This window comes from Ranitomeya imitator, chromosome 10 (assembly GCF_032444005.1).
Source record: "Ranitomeya imitator isolate aRanImi1 chromosome 10, aRanImi1.pri, whole genome shotgun sequence".
NCBI lineage: Eukaryota > Metazoa > Chordata > Amphibia > Anura > Dendrobatidae > Ranitomeya > Ranitomeya imitator.
Window position 1 is genome coordinate 113912442 of NC_091291.1, and position 25551 is coordinate 113937992.

The 25551-nt window shown below is 42.7% G+C and overlaps 1 protein-coding gene and 1 long non-coding RNA gene across 2 annotated transcripts in view; one reads left to right on the top strand and one right to left on the bottom strand.

The window, feature by feature from the left end:
- The window catches only part of MORN1 (MORN repeat containing 1), a 346148-nt gene extending 342429 nt beyond the window's left edge, over positions 1-3719 (top strand). The window contains exon 14 of the mRNA XM_069741579.1: positions 3489-3719. Within this exon, the coding sequence (XP_069597680.1) occupies positions 3489-3643 (155 nt within the window). The 3' untranslated portion in view covers positions 3644-3719. The remainder of the gene's footprint in view (positions 1-3488) is intronic.
- The window catches only part of LOC138651399 (uncharacterized), an 80591-nt gene extending 55467 nt beyond the window's left edge, over positions 1-25124 (bottom strand). Inside the window, exons 1-2 of the long non-coding RNA XR_011315477.1 lie at positions 25021-25124; positions 23435-23555 (exon numbers count right to left, since the gene is read on the bottom strand). This is a non-coding gene — a long non-coding RNA (uncharacterized lncRNA). The remainder of the gene's footprint in view (positions 1-23434; positions 23556-25020) is intronic.
- Between the last annotated feature and the right edge of the window lie 427 nt (positions 25125-25551).

The following is a 25551-nucleotide window of genomic DNA, read 5'->3' on the forward strand; positions in this document are numbered from 1 at the left end:
GAAACTGCTGCTGAGGTCACCCCGTTAATAAATTATTAGGAAGTCGGGTCGTAATCCTAATATATAAACTCTACTTTTAGACCCTTTCTATATACGTGCCGCAGTTCTCGTAATCGCCACTAAGAGCCTAATGCTTCATCCCCACGTAATTATTTGCAAAGACGCATTCAGACTATAAATACGTGCCAGTTCCTGTTGTGAACCGCGATCCCCTCCCTTGGAGACGCGCTCGCATTCGCATAAGACGCTGTAAGGATGGCGCCCATCGTGCCGGAGTGAATTGATTTAGGTAATTGAAAACATTTTGTTTGGTAATAAGGAAAATATAAACACTAGAGATTCCGGGTGCACATGAGATTCCGCCATGCTAATAACGGACCCTGTTTGCTCCGCTCTTGATATAGTATGATTACCGCTGATTAGCATTAATAGAGAGGCTTCTTCCGCGTCTTTAATCACAGGTGTTTGATTAGCACTAGGCGTGCAGATCAGGCACATCTGTCTTCTCATTACGTATTCCTCTTGTAGAGTGGGGCAATTATAGAGTTTGGATCTGCCGCACCCCTTCCTCGCTGTTTATTCTAATTTAGTGCTTATGAAATCTGCCACATGAAAAGAATGGTACATTGAATGCCAAAATGCTTTTACACTGCAGAATGCCTGTCATTTCCCCCCGAATATGTTGGAAAGACTGTACGATTTTACTAAAGAGAACAGAAAGTTGACGTGGGTAACCGCCACCATCGATAAAGGTCGGCGACAAGTTGTAAACAATGTGGATAGAATACTACATAGGAATTTTAATTAGCGTTAACGGTAGAGTTGGTGCAAATCAGTTGGTTCAGCGGCTACGTCAGTAATTTGTGGGAGCCTTGAGAATTTCCTGGCATCCACAGATCTTTTTTTGATTTGTCAGCCTGGTGTGATGTCACATGTGCGTCATGCCGCTGCGATGACATTGTGCTAGGCAAGAAAATCAACAGAAGAGCCACAGATGCTGTTAGGAAAGAGGAGGTCCTCAGGGCTTCCGTCCAGTAACATTGCGCTAGACCAGCTAATCAAAAGAAGAGCCATGGATGTCAGGTAGGAGGCGGTTCTTAGGGCTTGCCTTCCAATGACATTACATCAGGCAGACTAATCAAAAGAAGAGCCATGGATGTCGTCAGGTAGGAGGCGGTTCTTAGGGCTTGCCTTCCAATGACATTACATCAGGCAGGCTAATCAAAAGAAGAGCCATGGATGTCATCAGGTAGGAGGCGGTTCTTAGGGCTTGCCTTCCAATGACATTACATCAGGCAGGCTAATCAAAAGAAGAGCCATGGATGTCATCAGGTATGAGGCGGTTCTTAGGGCTTGCCTTCCAATGACATTACATCAGGCAGACTAATCAAAAGAAGAGCCATGGATGTCGTCAGGTAGGAGGCGGTTCTTAGGGCTTGCCTTCCAATGACATTACATCAGGTAGGCTAATCAAAAGAAGAACCATGGATGTCATCAGGTATGAGGCAGTCCTTAGGGCTTGCCGTCTAATGTCATTACATCAGACAGGCTAATCAAAATAAGAGTCAGAGATGTCGTCAGGTAAGAAGCCGTTCTTAAGGCACCTGTCCAATGACATTTCGCCAGGCCGGCTAATCAAAAGAAGAGCCATGGATGTCGTCAGGTGCGAGGCAGCTCTCAGGGCTACAGTCCAATGACATTGCGCCAGGCCAGCTAATCAAAAGAAGAGCTATGGATGTCGTCAGGTAGGAGGCGGTTCTTAGGACTTGCCATCCAATGACATTACATCAGACAGGCTAATCCAAAGAAGAGCCATGGATGTCATAAGGTAGGAGCCGGTTCTTGGGGCTTGCCTTCCAATGACATTACATCTGGCAGGCTAATCAAAAGAAGAGTCCGAGATGTCATCAGGTGAGAGGCCGTTCTTAAGGCACCTGTCCAATGACATTGCACCAGGCCAGCTAATTAAAAGAAGATCAATGGATGTCATCAGGTGCGAGGCAGCTCTCAGGGCTACAGTCCAATGACATTGCGCCAGGCCAGCTAATCAAAAGAAGAGCTATGGATGTCGTCAGGTAGGAGGCGGTTCTTAGGACTTGCCATCCAATGACATTACATCAGGCAGGCTAATCCAAAGAAGAGCCATGGATGTCATAAGGTAGGAGCCGGTTCTTGGGGCTTGCCTTCCAATGACATTACATCTGGCAGGCTAATCAAAAGAAGAGTCCGAGATGTCATCAGGTGAGAGGCCGTTCTTAAGGCACCTGTCCAATGACATTGCACCAGGCCAGCTAATTAAAAGAAGATCAATGGATGTCGTCAGGTGCGAGGCAGCTCTCAGGGCTACAGTCCAATGACATTGCGACAGGCCAGCTAATCAGAAGAAGAGTCATGGATGTCGTCAGGTACAAGGCGATTCTCAGTTCACCTGTCCAATGACATTGTGCCAGGCCGGCTATTCAAAAGAAGAACCGTGGATGTCATCAGGTACGAGTCAGTTCTCGGGGCTACAGTCCAGTGACCTTGGATTACTGCCATGGCCAATGGACTAGGTCTTGTAAATTGATTCACACCAACTGTAATAAAGGGGCTGACCGAATTGTAATACTAGTAATCAATTCTAACGCTGTCCAAAATGACCAAATAATGCAGGTTAAGGAACATGTTCTTTTTATTGGACAGGAGAAACAGTAGTTTCTCGATGGCAACATTTTGGGTATTAAAAGTGCTGAGATAATTTACATGGGATGTATGTAGATCTTATATGAAGGTTCACAGTACTGGAGATGTGTAAGATAAAGCGGTGACCATGAGGACCGACGGCTGAATCAAGAGTCATTAAGACATTATCTCGCAGAGGGCAACAGCCATGAAGGTTCTACTGATATTCACCTTCCGCCATTACAAAATGTCACTCATATAACAGTGTCCAAAATTAACCATGCAGTCGAGGCGAGATAAAAACTTTCAAGTAGCATCTTCACCTATGAGGACTTCTCGTTGAGAAGGTCTGTGCTGTGAACACTTTTTGTCCAAGGAACTTGGGAATAAGAGTGAACTAAAAAAACAGGACTTCTGTTGCTCTATCATGTTTTTAAGAAATAATATTTCACCTCATTTTTAGAGGAAAACACTGACTTATCATTTCTTGGGTACAGAAAGTGACTTGTTGAAAGAACAGTCCAAAACTTGGCTTTACCATAGCTCAAAATCTAGATCATGAACTACAAATTCTGATTCAATAGTGTCATATAATGTTTCATGATTACCACATCACACCTGATTTAGACGCTCCATTCAGAATATGTCCATATATTCTTCAACAGATTTCATATACTTGAGTAGCTGACAAGTATTTTTTCTGGATTCTGAGATCTTTGAGAAAACACAATGACCACAAACTATATAGAAACAATGAGTATTGTCTAATTATACAGTAAGGAGGCGTCCATAAGTCGAGTCTCAACTCTGTGTTCTTCTTTTTCTAGGGGAGTATGTTGTGATGGTAGAAGACATTACCAGTCCACCATTCCTGGGACAAACTCTCCCAACCGCTTTTAAACTGGTAAGAATTGTTCCTGAGAAGTCCAAGGGAAAAATGAACCGGAAATCCGAAACATTACTTCTTCCCACTATGAACTGAATCTGTTGTGTTTTAAGGTGTTTTTTTTTTCTCCATATGTATTAGTTTATTATCTGTTAATAAATACATTTTACACATTTTTTTGTGAATTTATTTTGACTTTATAGTTAATAAAACCTAATTTGAAAGTTGCAAAGTTACCATATTAGACAAAATGCCAATTATAGACTGAGATAACATGTAGATGACCCCAAAACAACAAGGTAAGTATGAAAGGTTGACCCTGGGCCGTGATTATGGTCACCTATTACATGCTGTCAGAGTTGGGTGGACCCTTAGGGAAGGGTCCGCCACTTTTCACTTGCAACGGTGTATCTTGGGGGTATAGTAACTTGTGATGTGGACACTGGTTTTTGCTGGAAAAGGAAAGTCAGCACTTTGCTTTGCCCTGGATCTTTAAATATACCATAAGTACCTTGATAAAGCCTCAGGCGAGCGAAACGGCTGTAGGTTTTCTGCTCTACATCTTTTCTCAACTATTTATCTATGAACTGAATAAAGTGATCTAGATGATTAAAGATCAAGTTGGTAAGTGTCATGCTCAGTCATCTATTTCTACTGGACTTAAAGTAAGGTCACAAAACCGATTCTTTATCGTGGGTGAAGAAAGGCTAGGTAAGACCAGGGAGCTTCAGCCCTGGATCTGCAGGGGAAGGAAAAGGCGAGGATAGTTTCTTTTTTTATAGCTGGAGCTTTAGGGTATGTTCACACGTTCAGGATTTCCATCCTTTTTTTTTCAGGACAGTTTTTTTTAAAAAACTGCAGCTCTTGGCAGAAAACGCAGGTCCTTTTTTTGTCCTTTTTTGATGCGTTTTTGATGCGTTTTTTGATGCGTTTTTTTATCCTTTTTTTACTGTGTGTTTCCTAGGAAGCTTTTTAGGGCTAAAATGGCTGAAAATACCCTAACCCTACCCCTAACCCTACCCCTAACCCTACCCCTAACCCTAACCCTACCCCTATTCTAACCTTAGTGAAAAAAAAAAAAAAAAATTCTTAATTTTTTTATTGTCCCTACCAATGGGGGTGACAAAGTGGGGGGGGTGTCATTTACTATTTTTTTATTTTGATCACTGAGATATAACCTATCTCAGTGATCAAAATGCACTTTGGAGCGAATCTGCCGGCCGGCAGATTCGGCGGGCGCACTGCGCATGCGCCCGCCATTTTGCAAGATGGCGGCGCCCAGGGAGAAGACGGCCGGACGGACACCGGGACGCCGGGTAAGTATAAGGGGGGGAGATTAGGGCACGGGGGGGGCATCGGAGCACTGGGGGGGGCATCGGAGCACGGGGGGGGCATCGGAGCACGGGGGGCGGGATCGGAGCACGGGGGGGCAGCCACACTCCGCCCACGCACTTCCGCCCGCTCCCCCGCACTTCCTGCTGCAGCGGTTCTGCACATCAAATCGCAGTAAAACCCGCAGATATATTTTTGATCTGCGGGTTTTACTGCGATTTTGACCTCACAATGGAGGTCTATGGGTGCAGAACCGCTGCGGTTCAGGAAGAAGAATTGACATGCTCCTTCTTTTTTCCGGGAGCTATTCAGCGCGGCTTTTTTTTTACAATTTCCGGACCATGTGCACAGTGTGTCCTGTTTTCCATAGGGTACAGTGTACTGTACCCTGCATGGAAAACAGCTGCGGAACCGCAGCGGCAAAACCGCCGCGGTTCCGCGGTAAAAAACGCACTGTGTGAACATGGCCTTAGCACTGGATCTGCAGGGGAAGGAAGAGGCAGGAATAGTTTCTTTTTTTTACAGCTGGAGCTTCAGCACTGGATCTGCAGGGGAAAGAAGAGGCGAGGATAGTTTTTTTTTTTTTTTTACGGCTGGAGCTTCAGCTCTGGATCTGCAGGGGAAGGAAGAGGTGAGGATAGTTTTTTTTTTACAGCTGGAGCTTCAGCCCTGGATCTGCAAGGGAAGGAAGAGGCGAGGATAGTTTCTTTTTTTACAGCTGGAGCTTCAGCCCAGGATCTGCAGGGGAAGGAAGAGGCGAGGATAGTTTCTTTTTTTACAGCTGGAGCTTCAGCCCAGGATCTGCAGGGGAAGGAAGGGGCGAGGATAGTTTATTTTTTTTTACAGCTGGAGCTTCAGCCCTGGATCTGCAGTGGAAGGAAGAGACAAGGATAGTTTCTTTTTTTTACAGCTGGAGCTTCAGCGCTGGATCTGCAAGGGAGGGAAGAGGCGAGGATAGTTTCTTTTTTTTACAGCTGGAGCTTCAGCTCTGAATCTGCAGGGGAAGGAAGGGGGGAGGATAGTTTCTTTTTTTTACAGCTGGAGCTTCAGTCCTGGATCTGCAGTGGAAGGAAGAGGCGAGGATAGTTTATTTTCTTGGGTTTTTAATGAATATTTGCAGCTGGTTTAATTTTTTTTTTTTTTAGTTGGATGACTCTTTTATAGGATTTATGTGTATTACGTACCACCACATCTTCAAGCCGGGCATTATGGGTTCCCGCTCATAGATCCCAACCTGTATTATCTTCACACAATCTACTCTAGGAATTATCTTTTACACTTGCAGAGACTTTGTTACTTGTAACAAAACAACTCATGAATTTAACAAAGCAGAACGAATCGATCTGATAAGGCGAGATATGCAGACATCATCAATCAGAGATTCCGTGCAATATATTCACAAGTAGATTATTCCCTCTGTCCTCATTATTTTGCAACCGTGTTTTCTCTATAGCAACACATTTCCACCCCTATGTAAAAACATGCTGCATCTCCTGATATTAATCGGACATGTATGTTACATTTCATAAAGAATTATTGATGCCTTCACATCTTTTTAATATACTGAATGTTTAAAGGGGTTGTCTGCAGATCATGTTTCAGAAGCTAGCCATTCCTCTGGCCTCCAGCTTCTGACTTGCCATAGTTGGGGGGTGCGGGGTGCAGTGACATCGCCACACCACTGGTCCAAACTCTTCATCCTCCGAAGCCAAACAGAGGCAACTTTGCTTCTACAGCATTGGATGAGCGCAAGAGCAATGAAGCTGGCCCGATCCAGCCAGTGTCGGAGCAGCCCTTACAAGCTCTTTTGGAAAGAGCTTGTAAGCACTGTTCTCCTTGCTTAGCAGACAGGCCAATGTTTATATACTACAGCCATGGCAGGTAACCTTGTCAATAAGCAGTAAGCAATAAAATCCTTCCAGTCTTAAAAACAAGGATTTTTGATAAGAAATAAATTGCAACGTTTCTTTTTTTTGCAGTTTTGCCCATTTATGATGATGAGAAAACTCATTTCATACAGGTTATTTCTAGTTCCAGGATATTCCAGGGTATGTTTTCTAACTTTTCCATGTTTTCCACTGTCGTAAAGATACAGGGAAGGAAAGCTCCATCTGATCCTGACCTGGTATGGCCTTTACATGGAGCTTTTCATAGCTCAGATCATTCCTGGGAATGCAGTAGGGTTTACTTCTCATGGTAGCCTGTGACAAGTGTCCACCAGTTGTTGCTGTCGTTTTTCAGAATGGTGGCGTCATAAGCCTTACTGGCTGGCAGCTGCCTGTGACAGGAATAGGTACAGAATGGGTGAGGCACAATTAGTGTCTACCTAGGAAAATAAGTCACAGCACGTGAAAATACACACATGTACACACACACTTCCACATACATACGTGCACATACGCACATGTGCACATATAAATACTATGTAGCATCTTGTTCTTTTGTCTGGTGTCGTTATACATTTTGTATTTTGCTTCCACTCATACAAGAGTTTATAGCACTTATAACCACTTTGTTGCTACTGAAAAGCAAAATACGATTATGGGATCTGACTGTACATCGGACAAACACCCATTGGTCTAGATTTTCTTTTTACTATTTTAACCTGGTAGGAGTGATGAGCGGACCCGTGGATGTTTGGGCTCGAGGAAACTGCAGTGAAAAGTTCGGTTTGAGAATTACCTTGACCCTGAACACAATAGAATTCAATGGGATCCCGAACTTCGGTGCTTTAAAATGACTGTAAATAGTCATGTTAAGGGCTAGGTGGCAGCATAAGGAAGCCAAATGGGGGTAAGTGTGGATAGCAAAATGACTTAAAATAACATAGAATGAAAAAAATAAAAAAAAATTATAATCTTGAACTAGGAGGTGGAGGTCCAAGTGGAGCAGGAGGTTGAGTAGGAGGTGGTGGTTCAAGAGGAGGTTGAGTAGGAGGTGGTGGTCCAAGAGGAGCAGGAGGTTGAGAAGGAGGTGGTGGTCCAAGAGGAGGTTGAGTAGGAGGTGGTGGTGTAAGTGTAAGAGGCTGAGTAGGAGGAGGTAACCAATGTTGTTTTTATAAATTATTTATTTTTTTGGGGGGTACTCCAAAAACAGGCAGTGTAATGGTCTGCTGGCCACTCTCTGTGTGCAGGCCATGTAATGCAATTGTTTGGGTTGAAATCAATGAGGAGAGCATCAAATAGGAGATGTGGCCGTGTTGCTGGTGGTGGTGATGTAGCTGCTGTAGGGAGAGAGGGGGCATGGCTGATCTGTGTTTGCTATGCCCCCAAACGAAACACCTTCCCCTGGTGCAAGCAGGCAACGGGATGTTCTGTGTAATTTCGGAGGCCCGAGTACCGATGGATGAATGGTGAGGCCAGTGCAAGTAGAGGTGGGTTTAGATTGGTTGGCTGACAGTGCCTTCAGTCCCTTTGCTTTGTCTTCCACTTGGTCCCCTGCCAAAAGCACAGATTTGGCACCTGCGGCTAATGGGCGTCCGTCTTCCATCTTACCACCTTGCAAATCAGGCGAGCAGTCTGAGCCCCAAGTCATGCAGCAGTCACTTGTGCTTTTTAATAACTCTGCTGGCTGTGGTTCCGTGGCCCATAAACCTGCCCCTGCTCCAGGAGAGGAAGAGAATGAGTGCAAACGGTGAGCAGACCACCACAACACATCTCTGCTGATGAAACACAGGTGCCAACCGCTGCAGCTTTCTGCAAATCTCTCCAAATCAGATCTCAAGCCTTGTACTGAATAGGAGAAACACTTCGAAATGCGTATCTGCAAATTGAGTTTCTGGTTCGGCTTGAAAGAGATCAAGTCCACTTCCTTCTAAAGAGGCTATTTGCTAATTTAAATTTCCGGAGGAGCATTGCATGGCCCATAAGTCTCATCACGATGTGGTAGTTTCCTCATGGAGAAATGTTTCCCCTTAGACCACCAGTCAGAAGCCTCTCATGCAGCCAAATGAGATCTCTTGCTTTGCACTGAGGAGGGGCAACACATCGAAACACGTGTCTGCAAATGGAGTTTCTGGTTTGGCTTCTTATTAGTGATGAGCGAATATACTCGTTACTCGAGATTTCCCGAGCATGCTCATATATTCATATATTCGCTCATCACTACTTCTTATCCAAAGTCATGTGGCAAGGCTCATTAAAGCAGGGGTCCCCAACTCCATTCCTCAAGGCCCACCAACAGGTCATGTTTTCAGGATTTCCTTTGCATTGCACAGGTGATGCAATTATTACCTGGGCAAGACTAAGGAAATCCTGAAAACATGACATGTTGGTGGGTCTTGAGGACTGGAGTTGGGGACCCCTGCATTAAAGGGTCGATATTGACTTTCAGGATTGCTAAATCCAAAAGATGGCGCCGGAGATCAAGTCCTCTTCCTTTTGAAAAGGATATTTGCAGATTTGCATCGCAAGCATGTTAGGGTGAACTTCTTTAAAAATGTACAACTTTAGACACCATCCATGTAATGCGTGTAAATTCAGGATTTTTCAGTCCCTGTATAGAACTATATTAAAAAAAAGAAACATGTCACACAATGCTCTAGTTGCGCATATAAACTTGTTTGGTGTATTCTGTGTTCCAATGTATATATCCAAAAACATTGCACCTGAACACCTTTATATCAGATTCTTTCACCATATTCACCCTCGGTCTATGGCAATCCACGCAGGAGGTATGATCTGAGTTTCCATAATGGAGATCTTCACGTGTTAACCACGCCGAGATGCAAAATGTATCAGAGCTCCTTCACACCTGCGTGACATTTTGGGGGCTTAATGAAGCGTACACATGTGTGCAGAACACCAGCCTTGATTAATTGGGGCCTTTATCTTTTGATGGCTATCGGTCAGCCATTTTTGTGTCAGAGCGTGGGTCATCTGGAGGAACCCAACTGGAGGTAGGCGAGTCCAACCCAAATTAGTCTACAGCATACGCATATTGGTTTGTTAAACTTGTGAAATATTTACAAGACGAACACTATTTTGGCATACAATCGCTCAAAAGCAGCTTGTACAGTGTCCTCTAGGGTTGAGCGAAACCCGACTCGATCCTAAAAAAGGAAAAGCCGCTCAACTCTAGTGTCCTCCTTTAAGGCTGGGTTTAGACAAGCTTGTATTGAATCTGTTTTTTTACATCAACAATTTGATAAATAATAAGTGGCCCAAATACAGTTTTCTATGTTAACAAATGTAATGGATCCATCAAACAGATGCCATAAGGCTGGATACTCGCTTGTGATCCATTTTTTGCACACCCATTGACTTATAATGGGCGAGTCTAGTCCACAATATACATTGGAGTAGTGCGATTTTTTTTTTTTTTACCCAAAGACCCTTGGTCCGTATGTAAAAACTACCACATGGACTTTCATTGGTCAGTGTACGGTCCTTATTCTACCCGTTTTGAATACAGACTGATTATACGCTAGTCTGGACGATCCCTTACTTTCACCAGCATTTGGTTAATTATTCAAAGAGCCAAATTTAATCCAATATTGCAACACACTACCAAAAACGACTGATTGTCCGCACATTCACCCTGTGGCGTAAACACATTGTGACAGAGTATCTCATTCAGGTGTTTCTTTAAATCTCTCAGTCGCCCCATCTGGGTTCATGGTAAGGACGGGCCGATGTATACTTTTCGTGGAATACAAACAAATACATTAGACATTCTGCCCATCCTAAATGTGCTGATCCTTTCCTCCTTTTAAGTAACTGACCCTGTGAAAATCTGGTTTTGAACTGTAGAAAAAAAGTGCATTTCATTAGTTCGAAAAGTAATATTTTATTTGCATTTTCCCTTTGGCTATAACCATTTTTATTTTTTTTTGCACAATTTACTAGTTTCCTGTGCCTGTGTTTCTAATGAATTGTGTATTGCAAACTCCAAAATTCCAGTAACGTAATAAGCATCCACATAAAAAAAAGGACATTTTAGTGCGAGCGTTTACCGAGTGTGCGCGGCATTAAAACCGTAGTCTCATCTAATGTTCAAAGGTCTAAAAAGGGCCGCTGCAACAAAGACCCACGAAGTAGCGCTGGAAAAAAGGAACAGATGTTCATAAGGCACTTTTGTTTTTTTGTGAAGGGCGCACACGGCCATCCTTCATCTTAACCCAAGGAATCCATCCACCTCCATTTATATTCGCTTTCTCACCTCTGCTGTGGAGCTGAAGTTGGCAGGAGTTAGTGGTCTTAGCACAAAGGAACACTGTTAATCAGCGAGCGGGCATACAGATCCATTTTATGTAGCAAGGCCTTGGATGGTGGCCAGGCTAATCCAGACCAGTTATGGAAGCTGCTGCAGGAACCAATTCCATGCAACATGCTTAACCCTGCTGTTGTCTTCGGTCAAAAATGACCGACCTTGAACTTCAATATTCTTTAAAATATTCAAGATGCGGCTCTGAAACCCGTGGCCGACCGACCCATCCTCATTTAAGTCAATCAACCACAAGTTTCAGAACCGCATCTTGAACACCCCAAAAAATACCAAAGTTCAAAATCGGTGTCCCCAGACCGAAGACAACAGCAGGGTTAATAATGGTCCAAAAATGTTACAATATATCAGACAAGGTTAGGCGCAAATAATCCTAAAATGATTTTGATTGGTCCTTAGTAGTTGGACCAATCAAAATCTTTCTTTCTTGAAAAATCTCGGCTGACGGAGATTCCGATGCATTTAGGATATGCTACAAACTATTTGTAGATGTCACTATTTGCTCAGGCCTATAATGGAGAGGACCCGCTAACAACCAGACAGCCCATTTAAGGTGTTAGTTTTTTTTAAAGAAGCTCTCGTCCTCTTCCTCCTCATTCTCCTCCTCCTTCCATCAAACTGCTTATCCTCTTAATATATTACAGTCGTCATAATATCTAGCACTGTGTACTTACAATTGCTCATTTTCCCTTTCTACCCAGTTAGTTCCTCTCTATGTAGAAACAGGAAGTCTCTTGTGCCTGCATAAATCTGTCCCCTCTTTAACTCCTGACCCAGCTGCTCCCGCTTCCCCCTGCCAGGGACTTTTGCAGTGACTCTTGACTTGTGCAAATAAAATTGACCTCCTGTTTCTACATAGAGCTTAGAAGGATGCAGCTAGTCTGTTTTTAATCACATGATGTCATAGACCGAATGGAGAAGAGAAGAATTAACTGGGTAGAAAGGCAAAATGAGCAATTGTAAGTGCTGTATAATATGATGGCTGCAATATATTAAGAGGATAACAATTTTCATCCTAATGCTTCTTTAAGGTGATCCAGAAAATGAAAACATGCTAATGATACATTTTATAACTGCAAGCAGGGGAAAAGGAAATGTTTAAATCCATTTCTTTACTTCATCTGTCCTTAGTGGTTGATACCTTTTAATAGCTAACTGAAAAGATGGTATCGACCACCGAGGACTCTGAGATTTTCATATTTTTCTATTTTTGACTAACATGGTACAAAGATACATTTTTCCTTTGCGTCAAATTTGTTATATACAGATTTTTTCTGGGTCCTGAAACGCTCACCGATGGCTCAATCACATACCAGAAGTTTTCAGCTCTTGCAAAGGGGTTGTATTGGACTATTTTTTTCTTAGTTTTTAGGCCCATGGTAAAAAAAAAAAAAGAACAGGCAGGTAGTCACTAACAGCGGCAACTACCTGCCTATTCTACCTGGCAATAGCTCAGATTGGTCACCAATACTCTTCTTCCTCCAGGCTGCTGTCAACATGACATGATTGCCTATGTCTTACTGATAGACAGCCTGCTCCCCGCAGTTAGGAAGTGGGGAGCCAGCTGTCAATCAGTGTGACATCAGCAGTCACGCCCCGTCAACAGAACAGCGTGGAAGAGAAGCAGCTGCTCTGTCAATGTGACGTTAACAGAAGCCGCTGATTCGCTGGCGGGAACGGTCTGTGACAGCTTTGTGCTGGCAGAGATCGACGATGGGCACGTAAGGCAGGTAGTTGGCGACTACCTGCCTGTTAGCTGTTAGGCCCATAGTAAAAAAAAAATAAATACATTTCGATAACCCCTTCAATAGAAAGTATATTGGTCCGTGCATCACTTTGCGCTTGCTCACACATGAGCTGAATGCTTCTGTCCAGAGGATCTGGCTCACTCTTGATATTCAATACTTTTAAAAGGATTGCCTCAACTTCTTAAATAGTTACAATCACAAAGTGCTTACAAAAACAAGCAATTTTGCAATGTACATCTTATTAAAGGGAATCTGATGTAGGGGCTGAGACCCTGATTCCAGTAATGTGTCACTTACTAGGCTGGGTGTTGCTGTTTCAATAAAATCAGTGTTTTATCAGCAGAAGATTATCACTACAGGATTAGGGGTCTTGTGCCTCCTGGTCCAGACACCAACCCCCCCCCCCCCCCCCCCCCACCATTCATTGGTAGATTTCTGTCAATATACAGTATACTCAGAAAGCTGCCAATCAGAGGTGTGGGCGGGGTTATACAGAGCTAAGCATTCAGAGCTCTGCTAGGTCTATAGCGGAGAAAGCAATGATTGTATCAAAATGACAGAATGCAGACCACCAAATGACACATTGCGCTGCTCTCAGATTACATAGCAAAACCTGCTAACGGATTCCCTTTAAAAATCCCCTTCATTCGCAAGGACGGAGGAAGTGTGAATTCTATAGCATACTGCTCATTGTCTAGGTTACCGGCCACCTCTGCTGCCTACAAAGGTGACCAATTTTCTAGGCATTTAGTGTGCTGTTTGCGATACAGATTGCAAGCGCTGCCCTGAACGTGGCTGGATCATTGGATCTGGCCAGATTTAGTCCCCCTGTGCTGCAGAGGTAAAGGCCCACAGCGCGATCATGCCACCGGCCCAAACTGTCAAACTTTTGGGCAAGCAGGAAACAAAGAAGCCTTTAGCTTCAGAAGAAGGGGCCGCGATAAAACATGAAACACCCAAAAGTTTCCTTACGTCTTAGAGAGTTTTCCTAAACACACTGGCTGCAGGATTAATTAATATCGGATTTGTGTGAAGTCCAACGATCACACAATTATAAATGCCTAATCATCGTGATTTAGCATTAACACATAATTGTGTCAAGCACTGAACAATCCAACGAGTTGGAAATTACAGAACAAGATGAGGATTTTTGGAAGACAATCAAACTTATCTTGTATAAAAAAAAAAAGTCTTACATTAATGGCAAGCTTCAGATGTTTGGCTGAAATCTTCAGATTGGACCCAGATGAAATACAAAAAAATAAAAAATACATGAGGAATAATAACCCCAGTGTTCCAATTCTTTGCTTGTTTCATTCATCATAGCATCAAAAGAACATTATTGAGCCTAGATGCTCGTCGGTAGAAGTCAGCGAGTTTTATTACAAATCACCTGGCCATGCCTATTATAGACTACATGGAACATTGCAGCTCATCAGATACCTTCCAATAATCAGCTGGACTGTACGACGTTCCTTCTAATATGTGAACCGCGAGTGTTCTCTAAGCTAAGACCAAGCTGATGATGTCATTGATGACCACTGAAAGCGTTAAATACCCGAGTAACCATATGTAACACCAGAACATTAGACTAAGGAAATGCGTACAATGGTTTTAAGTGATATTCCATTAGGAGAACTCTGATTAAAACATCTGTTCTGGATTGAGTCTGGTGAGGTTCCTGGCTTCCTCTGTGGTATATGCAGATTATTTTTTTTGCATGGACTACTCAAATATTATTCCTCAGTATCAGTAAAAACCACTGAACTCTAAAATGTACTTTTCATCATCCAAGAACTTGTGCCCGTTACATGCACAAGATCTTGGGTGATCCCCATCACATATACAAGTTCTTGGATGATCCCCATCACATATACAAGTTCTTGGATGATCCCCATCACATGTACAAGTTCTTTGATGATCCCCGTCACATGTACAAGTTCTTGGATGATCTCCATCACATGTACAAGTTCTTGAATTATCCCCATCACATGCACAAGTTCTTGGATGATGTCCATCACATGTACAAGTTCTTGGATGATCCCCATCACATGTACAAGTTCTTTGATGATCCCCATCACATGTACAAGTTCTTGAATTATCCCCATCACATGCACAAGTTTTTGGATGATGTCCATCACATGTACAAGTTCTTGGATGATCCCCATCACATGCACAAGTTCTTGGATTATCCCCATCTTATCTACAAGTTCTTGGATGATCCCCATCACATATACAAGTTCTTGGATGATCTCATCACATGCACAAGTTCTTGGATGATACCCATCACATATACAAGTTCTTGGATGATGTCCATCACATGTACAAGTTCTTGGATGATCCCCATCACATGTACAAGTTCTTGGATGATCTCCATCACATGTACAAGTTCTTGGATGATCCCCATTACATGTACAAGTTCTTGGATGATGCCTGTTATGTGCACAAGTTCTTGGATGATACCCATCACATATACAAGTTCTTGGATGATCCCCATCACATGTACAAGTTCTTTGATGATCCCCATCACATGTACAAGTTCTTGGATGATCTCCATCACATGTACAAGTTCTTGAATTATCCCCATCACATGCACAAGTTCTTGGATGATCCCCATCACATGCACAAGTTCTTGGATGATGTCCATCACATGTACAAGTTCGTGGATGATCCCCATCACATGCACAAGTTCTTGAATTTTCCCCATCTTATCTACAAGTTCTTGGATGATCCCCATCACATATACAAGTTCTTGGATGATGTCCATCACATGTACAAGTTCTTGGATGATCCCCATCACATGTACAAGTTCTTGGATGATCCCCATCACATGTACAAGTTCTTGAATGATGCCTGTTATGTGCACAAGTTCTTGGATGATACCCATCACATATACAAGTTCTTGGATGATCTCATCACATGTACAAGTTCTTGGATGATACCCATCACATGTACAAGTTTTTGGATGATCCCCATCACATGTACAAGTTCTTGAATGATGCCTGTTATGTGCACAATTTCTTGGATGATCCCCATCACATGTACAAGTTCTTGGATGATACCCATCACATATACAAGTTCTTGGATGATCTCATCACATATACAAGTTCTTGGATGATGTCCATCACATGTACAAGTTCTTGGATGATGTCCATCACATGTACAAGTTCTTGGATGATGTCCATCACATGTACAAGTTCTTGGATGATCCCCATCACATGTACAAGTTCTTGGATGATCCCCATCACATGTATAAGTTCTTGAATGATGCCTGTTATGTGCACAATTTCTTGGATGATCCCCATCACATGCACAAGTTCTTGGATGATCCCGATCACATGCACAAGTTCTTGGATGATCCCCATGACATGTACAAGTTCTTGAATGATACCCATCACATGTACAAGTTCTTGGATGATCCCCATCACATGTACAAGTTCATGGATGATCCCCATCACATGTACAAGTTCTTGGATGATCTCATCTCATTCACAAGTTCTTGAATTATCCCCATCACATGTACAAGTTCTTGGATGATGGCCATCACATGTACAAGTTCTTGGATGATCTCATCTCATGCACAAGTTCTTGAATTATCCCCATCACATGTACAAGTTCTTGGATGATGGCCATCACATGCACAAGTTCTTGGATGATCCCCATTACATGTACAAGTTCTTGGATGATCCCCATTACATGTACAAGTTCTTGGATGATACCCATCACATATACAAGTTCTTGGATGATCCCCATCACATATACAAGTTCTTGGATGATCCCCATCACATGTACAAGTTCTTTGATGATCCCCATTACATGTACAAGTTCTTGGATGATCTCCATCACATGTACAAGTTCTTGAATTATCCCCATCACATGCACTAGTTCTTGGATGATCCCCATCACATGCACAAGTTCTTGGATGATGTCAATCACATGTACAAGTTTGTGGATGATCCCCATCACATGCACAAGTTCTTGAATTATCCCCATCTTATCTACAAGTTCTTGGATGATCCACATCACATATACAAGTTCTTGGATGATCCCCATCACATGTACAAGTTATTGGATGATCCCCATCACATGCACAAGTTCTTGGATGATCCCCATTACATGTACAAGTTCTTGGATGATGCCCATAACATATACAAGTTCTTGAATGATCTCATCACATGTACAATTTCTTGGATGATGTCCATCACATGTACAAGTTTGTGGATGATCCCCATCACATGCACAAGTTCTTGAATTATCCCCATCTTATCTACAAGTTCTTGGATGATCCCCATCACATATACAAGTTCTTGGATGATCCCCATCACATGTACAAGTTATTGGATGATCCCCATCACATGCACAAGTTCTTGGATGATCTCCATCACATGTACAAGTTCTTGGATGATACCCATCACATATACAAGTTCTTGGATGATCTCATCACATGTACAAGTTCTTGGATGATACCCATCACATGTACAAGTTCTTGGATCATCCCCATCACATGTACAAGTTCTTGGATGATCCCCATCACATGTACAAGTTCTTGATGATCTCATCTCATGCACAAGTTCTTGAATTATCCCCATCACATGTACAAGTTCTTGGATGATGGCCATCACATGTACAAGTTCTTGGATGATCCCCATTACATGTACAAGTTCTTGAATGATGCCTGTTATGTGCACAAGTTCGTGGAGGATACCCATCACATATACAAGTGCTTGGATGATCTAATCAAATGCACAAGTTCTTGAATTATCCCCATCACATGTTCAAGTTCTTGGATGATCCCCATCACATGTACAAGTTCTTGAATGATCCCCATCACATGTACAAGTTCTTGAATGATGCCCATCGCATGTACAAGTTCGTGGATGATCCCCATCACATGTACAAGTTCTTGGATGATCCCCATCACATGTACAAGTTCTTGAATGATGCCCATCACATATACAAGTTCTTGAATGATCTCATCACATGCACAAGTTCTTGAATTATCCCCATCACATGTACAAGTTCTTGGATGATCTCCATCACATGCACAAGTTCTTGAATTATCCCCATCACATGTACAAGTTCTTGGATGATGTCCATCACATATACAAGTTCTTGGATGATCCCCATCACATGTACAAGTTCTTGGATGATCCCCATCACATATACAAGTTCTTGGATGATCCCCATCACATGTACAAGTTCTTTGATGATCCCCATTACATGTACAAGTTCTTGGATGATCTCCATCACATGTACAAGTTCTTGAATTATCCCCATCACATGCACTAGTTCTTGGATGATCCCCATCACATGCACAAGTTCTTGGATGATGTCAATCACATGTACAAGTTTGTGGATGATCCCCATCACATGCACAAGTTCTTGAATTATCCCCATCTTATCTACAAGTTCTTGGATGATCCACATCACATATACAAGTTCTTGGATGATCCCCATCACATGTACAAGTTATTGGATGATCCCCATCACATGCACAAGTTCTTGGATGATCCCCATTACATGTACAAGTTCTTGGATGATGCCCATAACATATACAAGTTCTTGAATGATCTCATCACATGTACAATTTCTTGGATGATGTCCATCACATGTACAAGTTTGTGGATGATCCCCATCACATGCACAAGTTCTTGAATTATCCCCATCTTATCTACAAGTTCTTGGATGATCCCCATCACATATACAAGTTCTTGGATGATCACCATCACATGTACAAGTTATTGGATGATCCCCATCACATGCACAAGTTCTTGGATGATCTCCATCACATGTACAAGTTCTTGGATGATACCCATCACATATACAAGTTCTTGGATGATCTCATCACATGTACAAGTTCTTGGATGATACCCATCACATGTACAAGTTCTTGGATCATCCCCATCACATGTACAAGTTCTTGGATGATCCCCATCACATGTACAAGTTCTTGATGATCTCATCTCATGCACAAGTTCTTGAATTATCCCCATCACATGTACAAGTTCTTGGATGATGGCCATCACATGTACAAGTTCTTGGATGATCCCCATTACATGTACAAGTTCTTGAATGATGCCTGTTATGTGCACAAGTTCGTGGAGGATACCCATCACATATACAAGTGCTTGGATGATCTAATCAAATGCACAAGTTCTTGAATTATCCCCATCACATGTTCAAGTTCTTGGATGATCCCCATCACATGTACAAGTTCTTGAATGATCCCCATCACATGTACAAGTTCTTGAATGATGCCCATCGCATGTACAAGTTCGTGGATGATCCCCATCACATGTACAAGTTCTTGGATGATCCCCATCACATGTACAAGTTCTTGAATGATGCCCATCACATATACAAGTTCTTGAATGATCTCATCACATGCACAAGTTCTTGAATTATCCCCATCACATGTACAAGTTCTTGGATGATCTCCATCACATGCACAAGTTCTTGAATTATCCCCATCACATGTACAAGTTCTTGGATGATGTCCATCACATATACAAGTTCTTGGATGATCCCCATCACATGTACAAGTTCTTGGATGATCCCCATCACATATACAAGTTCTTGGATGATCCCCATCACATGTACAAGTTCTTTGATGATCCCCATTACATGTACAAGTTCTTGGATGATCTCCATCACGTGTACAAGTTCTTGAATTATCCCCATCACATGCACTAGTTCTTGGATGATCCCCATCACATGCACAAGTTCTTGGATGATGTCAATCACATGTACAAGTTTGTGGATGATCCCCATCACATGCACAAGTTCTTGAATTATCCCCATCTTATCTACAAGTTCTTGGATGATCCCCATCACATATACAAGTTCTTGGATGATCCCCATCACATGTACAAGTTATTGGATGATCCCCATCACATGCACAAGTTCTTGGATGATCCCCATTACATGTACAAGTTCTTGGATGATGCCCATAACATATACAAGTTCTTGAATGATCTCATCACATGTACAATTTCTTGGATGATGTCCATCACATGTACAAGTTTGTGGATGATCCCCATCACATGCACAAGTTCTTGAATTATCCCCATCTTATCTACAAGTTCTTGGATGATCCCCATCACATATACAAGTTCTTGGATGATCCCCATCACATGTACAAGTTATTGGATGATCCCCATCACATGCACAAGTTCTTGGATGATCCCCATCACATGTACAAGTTCTTGGATGATACCCATCACATATACAAGTTCTTGGATGATCTCATCACATGTACAAGTTCTTGGATGATACCCATCACATGTACAAGTTCTTGGATCATCCCCATCACATGTACAAGTTCTTGGATGATCCCCATCACATGTACAAGTTCTTGATGATCTCATCTCATGCACAAGTTCTTGAATTATCCCCATCACATGTACAAGTTCTTGGATGATGGCCATCACATGTACAAGTTCTTGGATGATCCCCATTACATGTACAAGTTCTTGAATGATGCCTGTTATGTGCACAAGTTCGTGGAGGATACCCATCACATATACAAGTGCTTGGATGATCTAATCAAATGCACAAGTTCTTGAATTATCCCCATCACATGTTCAAGTTCTTGGATGATCCCCATCACATGTACAAGTTCTTGAATGATCCCCATCACATGTACAAGTTCTTGAATGATGCCCATCGCATGTACAAGTTCGTGGATGATCCCCATCACATGTACAAGTTCTTGGATGATCCCCATCACATGTACAAGTTCTTGAATGATGCCCATCACATATACAAGTTCTTGAATGATCTCATCACATGCACAAGTTCTTGAATTATCCCCATCACATGTACAAGTTCTTGGATGATCTCCATCACATGCACAAGTTCTTGAATTATCCCCATCACATGTACAAGTTCTTGGATGATGTCCATCACATATACAAGTTCTTGGATGATCCCCATCACATGTACAAGTTCTTGGATGATCCCCATCACATATACAAGTTCTTGGATGATCCCCATCACATGTACAAGTTCTTTGATGATCCCCATTACATGTACAAGTTCTTGGATGATCTCCATCACATGTACAAGTTCTTGAATTATCCCCATCACATGCACTAGTTCTTGGATGATCCCCATCACATGCACAAGTTCTTGGATGATGTCAATCACATGTACAAGTTTGTGGATGATCCCCATCACATGCACAAGTTCTTGAATTATCCCCATCTTATCTACAAGTTCTTGGATGATCCCCATCACATATACAAGTTCTTGGATGATCCCCATCACATGTACAAGTTATTGGATGATCCCCATCACATGCACAAGTTCTTGGATGATCCCCATTACATGTACAAATTCTTGGATGATGCCCATAACATATACAAGTTCTTGAATGATCTCATCACATGTACAATTTCTTGGATGATGTCCATCACATGTACAAGTTTGTGGATGATCCCCATCACATGCACAAGTTCTTGAATTATCCCCATCTTATCTACAAGTTCTTGGATGATCCCCATCACATATACAAGTTCTTGGATGATCCCCATCACATGTACAAGTTATTGGATGATCCCCATCACATGCACAAGTTCTTGGATGATCCCCATCACATGTACAAGTTCTTGGATGATACCCATCACATATACAAGTTCTTGGATGATCTCATCACATGTACAAGTTCTTGGATGATACCCATCACATGTACAAGTTCTTGGATCATCCCCATCACATGTACAAGTTCTTGGATGATCCCCATCACATGTACAAGTTCTTGATGATCTCATCTCATGCACAAGTTCTTGAATTATCCCCATCACATGTACAAGTTCTTGGATGATGGCCATCACATGTACAAGTTCTTGGATGATCCCCATTACATGTACAAGTTCTTGAATGATGCCTGTTATGTGCACAAGTTCGTGGAGGATACCCATCACATATACAAGTGCTTGGATGATCTAATCAAATGCACAAGTTCTTGAATTATCCCCATCACATGTTCAAGTTCTTGGATGATCCCCATCACATGTACAAGTTCTTGAATGATCCCCATCACATGTACAAGTTCTTGAATGATGCCCATCGCATGTACAAGTTCGTGGATGATCCCCATCACATGTACAAGTTCTTGGATGATCCCCATCACATGTACAAGTTCTTGAATGATGCCCATCACATATACAAGTTCTTGAATGATCTCATCACATGCACAAGTTCTTGAATTATCCCCATCACATGTACAAGTTCTTGGATGATCTCCATCACATGCACAAGTTCTTGAATTATCCCCATCACATGTACAAGTTCTTGGATGATGTCCATCACATATACAAGTTCTTGGATGATCCCCATCACATGTACAAGTTCTTGGATGATCCCCATCTTATCTACAAGTTCTTGGATGATCCCCATCACATGTACAAGTTCTTGGATGATGTCCGTCACATCTACAAGTTCTTGGATGATCCCCATCACATGTACGAGTTCTTGAATTATCCCCATCACATGCACAATTTGTTGGATGATCCCCATCACATGCACAAGTTCTTGGATGATCCCCATCACATGCACAAGTTCTTGGATGATTCCCATCACATGCACAAGTTCTTGAATTATCCCCATCACATGCGCAAGTTCTTGGATGATCCCCATTACATGCACAAGTTCTTGAATTATCCCCATCACATGTACAAGTTCTTGGATGATCCCCATCTTATCTACAAGTTCTTGGATGATCCCCATCACATGTACAAGTTCTTGGATGATGTCCGTCACATCTACAAGTTCTTGGATGATCCCCATCACATGTACGAGTTCTTGAATTATCCCCATCACATGCACAAGTTCTTGGATGATCCCCATCACATGCACAAGTTCTTGGATGATCCCCATCACATGCACAAGTTCTTGGATGATTCCCATCACATGCACAAGTTCTTGAATTATCCCCATCACATGCACAAGTTCTTGGATGATCCCCATCACATGCACAAGTTCTTGGATGACCCCCTTCACATGCACAAGTTCTTTGATGATCCCCATCACAGGCACAAGTTCTTGAATTATCCCCATTTTTAACCTATGTCTTACTAACAGCCGTTTCAGTGAACTTTGACCTGTCGTGTGCCATCAGTTGCTCTTTTTATTTGAAATGTACACATGTAAAAGCTGTCCTTCCTGTCCATGTGTTCCTATATGGTTTATCCTAAGGAAAAAGGGTATTGTACTTTGAAATGCATGAGATAAAACCATATATTTACTTAATCTTTTGAATTTGATGTCTTCAAAGATCAGCAGTCCTCCTGATTTCAATTAGTTGGCTGAGCAGCTCTGAGTTCCTCGGCCGTCAACTCGGGCAGAGCCGCTGAGCTTAGTTATTGGGTGCAACTCTGTTGACCTGACATCGGCGCTGTAGGCAATTACCAACACAGGGATCAGCCTGCCTGGTGTGGCATCACGCGTGTCATGCTGTGACTGAAAGGGGGTACAGGGCCAGTTTTCTTTGGGTCAGAACTGAGCTGTGGTTGTCCTGAAACCCCTCTTCTAAACAGGAGTCTCGTTGGAGTGTGTGGTGTGGTGGAGTATGTTCCTTACTCACTTTTTCATCGGGAGCTTTCGTTACCATCCTCGTTCATGGACCGGTTCCGGCTACACACAAGACTGAAGACCTTGGGTCCAGGTTAAAGGGTCCAACTTTACTGTGCAATTCATTTACATGTCTGCAACATACAGATTAAGACAAAGTCTCTTTTTAGTGATGTTCCCTTGGCTTTGTTCTCCATCAGTCCTTGTCCCTGTCCTGTCCTGAGACCCACCATCTTCACCTCACTCTGCGACCCGGCTGACATCTTCCTCATCAGGGAGACATAGGTATACCTCTTTTGGACCTTAGGCCCAAGTCTGTCCCGGCATCCAGATGTGGCTGGAGATGTACCCTCATTCTTCTAGGAAACTTGCACTGGCTGAACCCGCTCTTCTCTGCTGCACCTTCACTGCACTAGAACTTGCTAACTCTGCTGTGTTTGGCCTTGTTCTTTACTCTTCCCAGAACTTGCGCTTGACTGAGTCCTGGACTCTGACTAACTCGCTGTAACCCGGAAAACAATTTCTATTAAACCTCATCTAACCCCTCCCAAACTGTGGGCTAATCCCAACTCTATTAAGTGTCTAATCCCAAGTGTAGTGCAAACTGTATCCCTATCTACTGTATAGTTCCCCTAGTGGACAAACCTGCCGCATTCCCAGGGACGGCCTTAGGCATAGCCTACAGGAGAATCGAACTTACATCACCGGCCATAAGGCTAACACATAACATGAATTTTATCACACACATAATATTAGTATATAAAACTATAAAACTTCACATAATATCCTAACAACCCCTTTTTTGCCACAACATCTTCATTGTCCTAGCCTCCCGCTACAAGACGATGACATGTTACCAGGCTGGCTAATGAGAAATGGAGCCACGGGTGGCACAGATAGGAGGAGGTTCTCTGGGCTCCCATCCAGCGGCCACAGATTGCTGACACAACTGACGGACTCGGGTGGGTGAATCGATTGGGACCAACTCTAGTGCCGGTGTGTTACTGAGTGGTGGCGTCTTGTTGGCCTAAGAAAATGCTGCGAAGCGGCAGCAAGAAGTGCGGAGTGGAAACCTCGACTGGATTTGGGATTTGATTAACCCTTTACAGTCGCTCCGTGCCACATGGGAAGTGAGTGGTGATCATGAAACACAGCTTATCTATGTACATGAGATGGGTTACACCAAGTCCTGGGTTTAAAGATTATCTTGGCACCCATGTGGCTACTGTCCGAATGCAGCCAGGACATAGGTTGCCCGCAGACGGAAGACATCTTCTAGCTCTTGTGCGTATTAGCTTTATGCGTCTGTCAATCCTTACCTAAAATTAAAATACCATCCCCGTTAATAGAACTGCCTAATCCTCATCTCATCACTATCTCTCATATGGATCAGCCAGACACAGGGAAGCGGCAACGAAGCGGCAGCTAGACATGACTTCCATCTGCTTGTGTGCAATGAATGGGAATTGCTTAGTAGGAAGCAGTCAGGTCATCAGGAAAGGTCACTGTCAGCAAAATTTGTAGCTAATTCTACAAGATGAAGCACAATACAGAAGGGGTCAGTGCATAGAGTGCCGGGAAAGTGATATGGAAGCTCACCTTCTCCAACCACCTACAGGTGGGCTGATGGGAAGAGCGTGGGGGTCAGGAGGTCATTCTCAAGGTCGCTCAAACATTCTTAGATGCAATCAACCTTCTGCTCCTTGCTAAGTATAGTAAAGAAGTCTGAAAAGTTCTCTCGGCACATTGGAAACCTAGAACTGCGGAAGACGTCACCTGGTCCATGCAGGAGATACAGAGATCTTCCGCCAGATAGTATTCCATCATGCATTCTTCAACATGGGCGTTTATTATAGCCTTATCTGCAAGACAATCCCGGCCCCTGTCAGCATGGAGCCTGCAAACATGTTTTGCGGATGCCATAGCCACCACAGCTGTTTCTAACACACAACATTACGTTTAACCCACTTTGACCTAATGTTCGAGTAAACTATGCGAGAGCGCACAGCACACAGACCCGCCTCTGCTATTCAGCTTTGGACAATAAAATTTTAGATAAAAAAAAAAAAATGCAGAAATAGAAGAAATCCTATACCTGTGTGGAGATGGAAAAAAAATGAAATGAGTTGG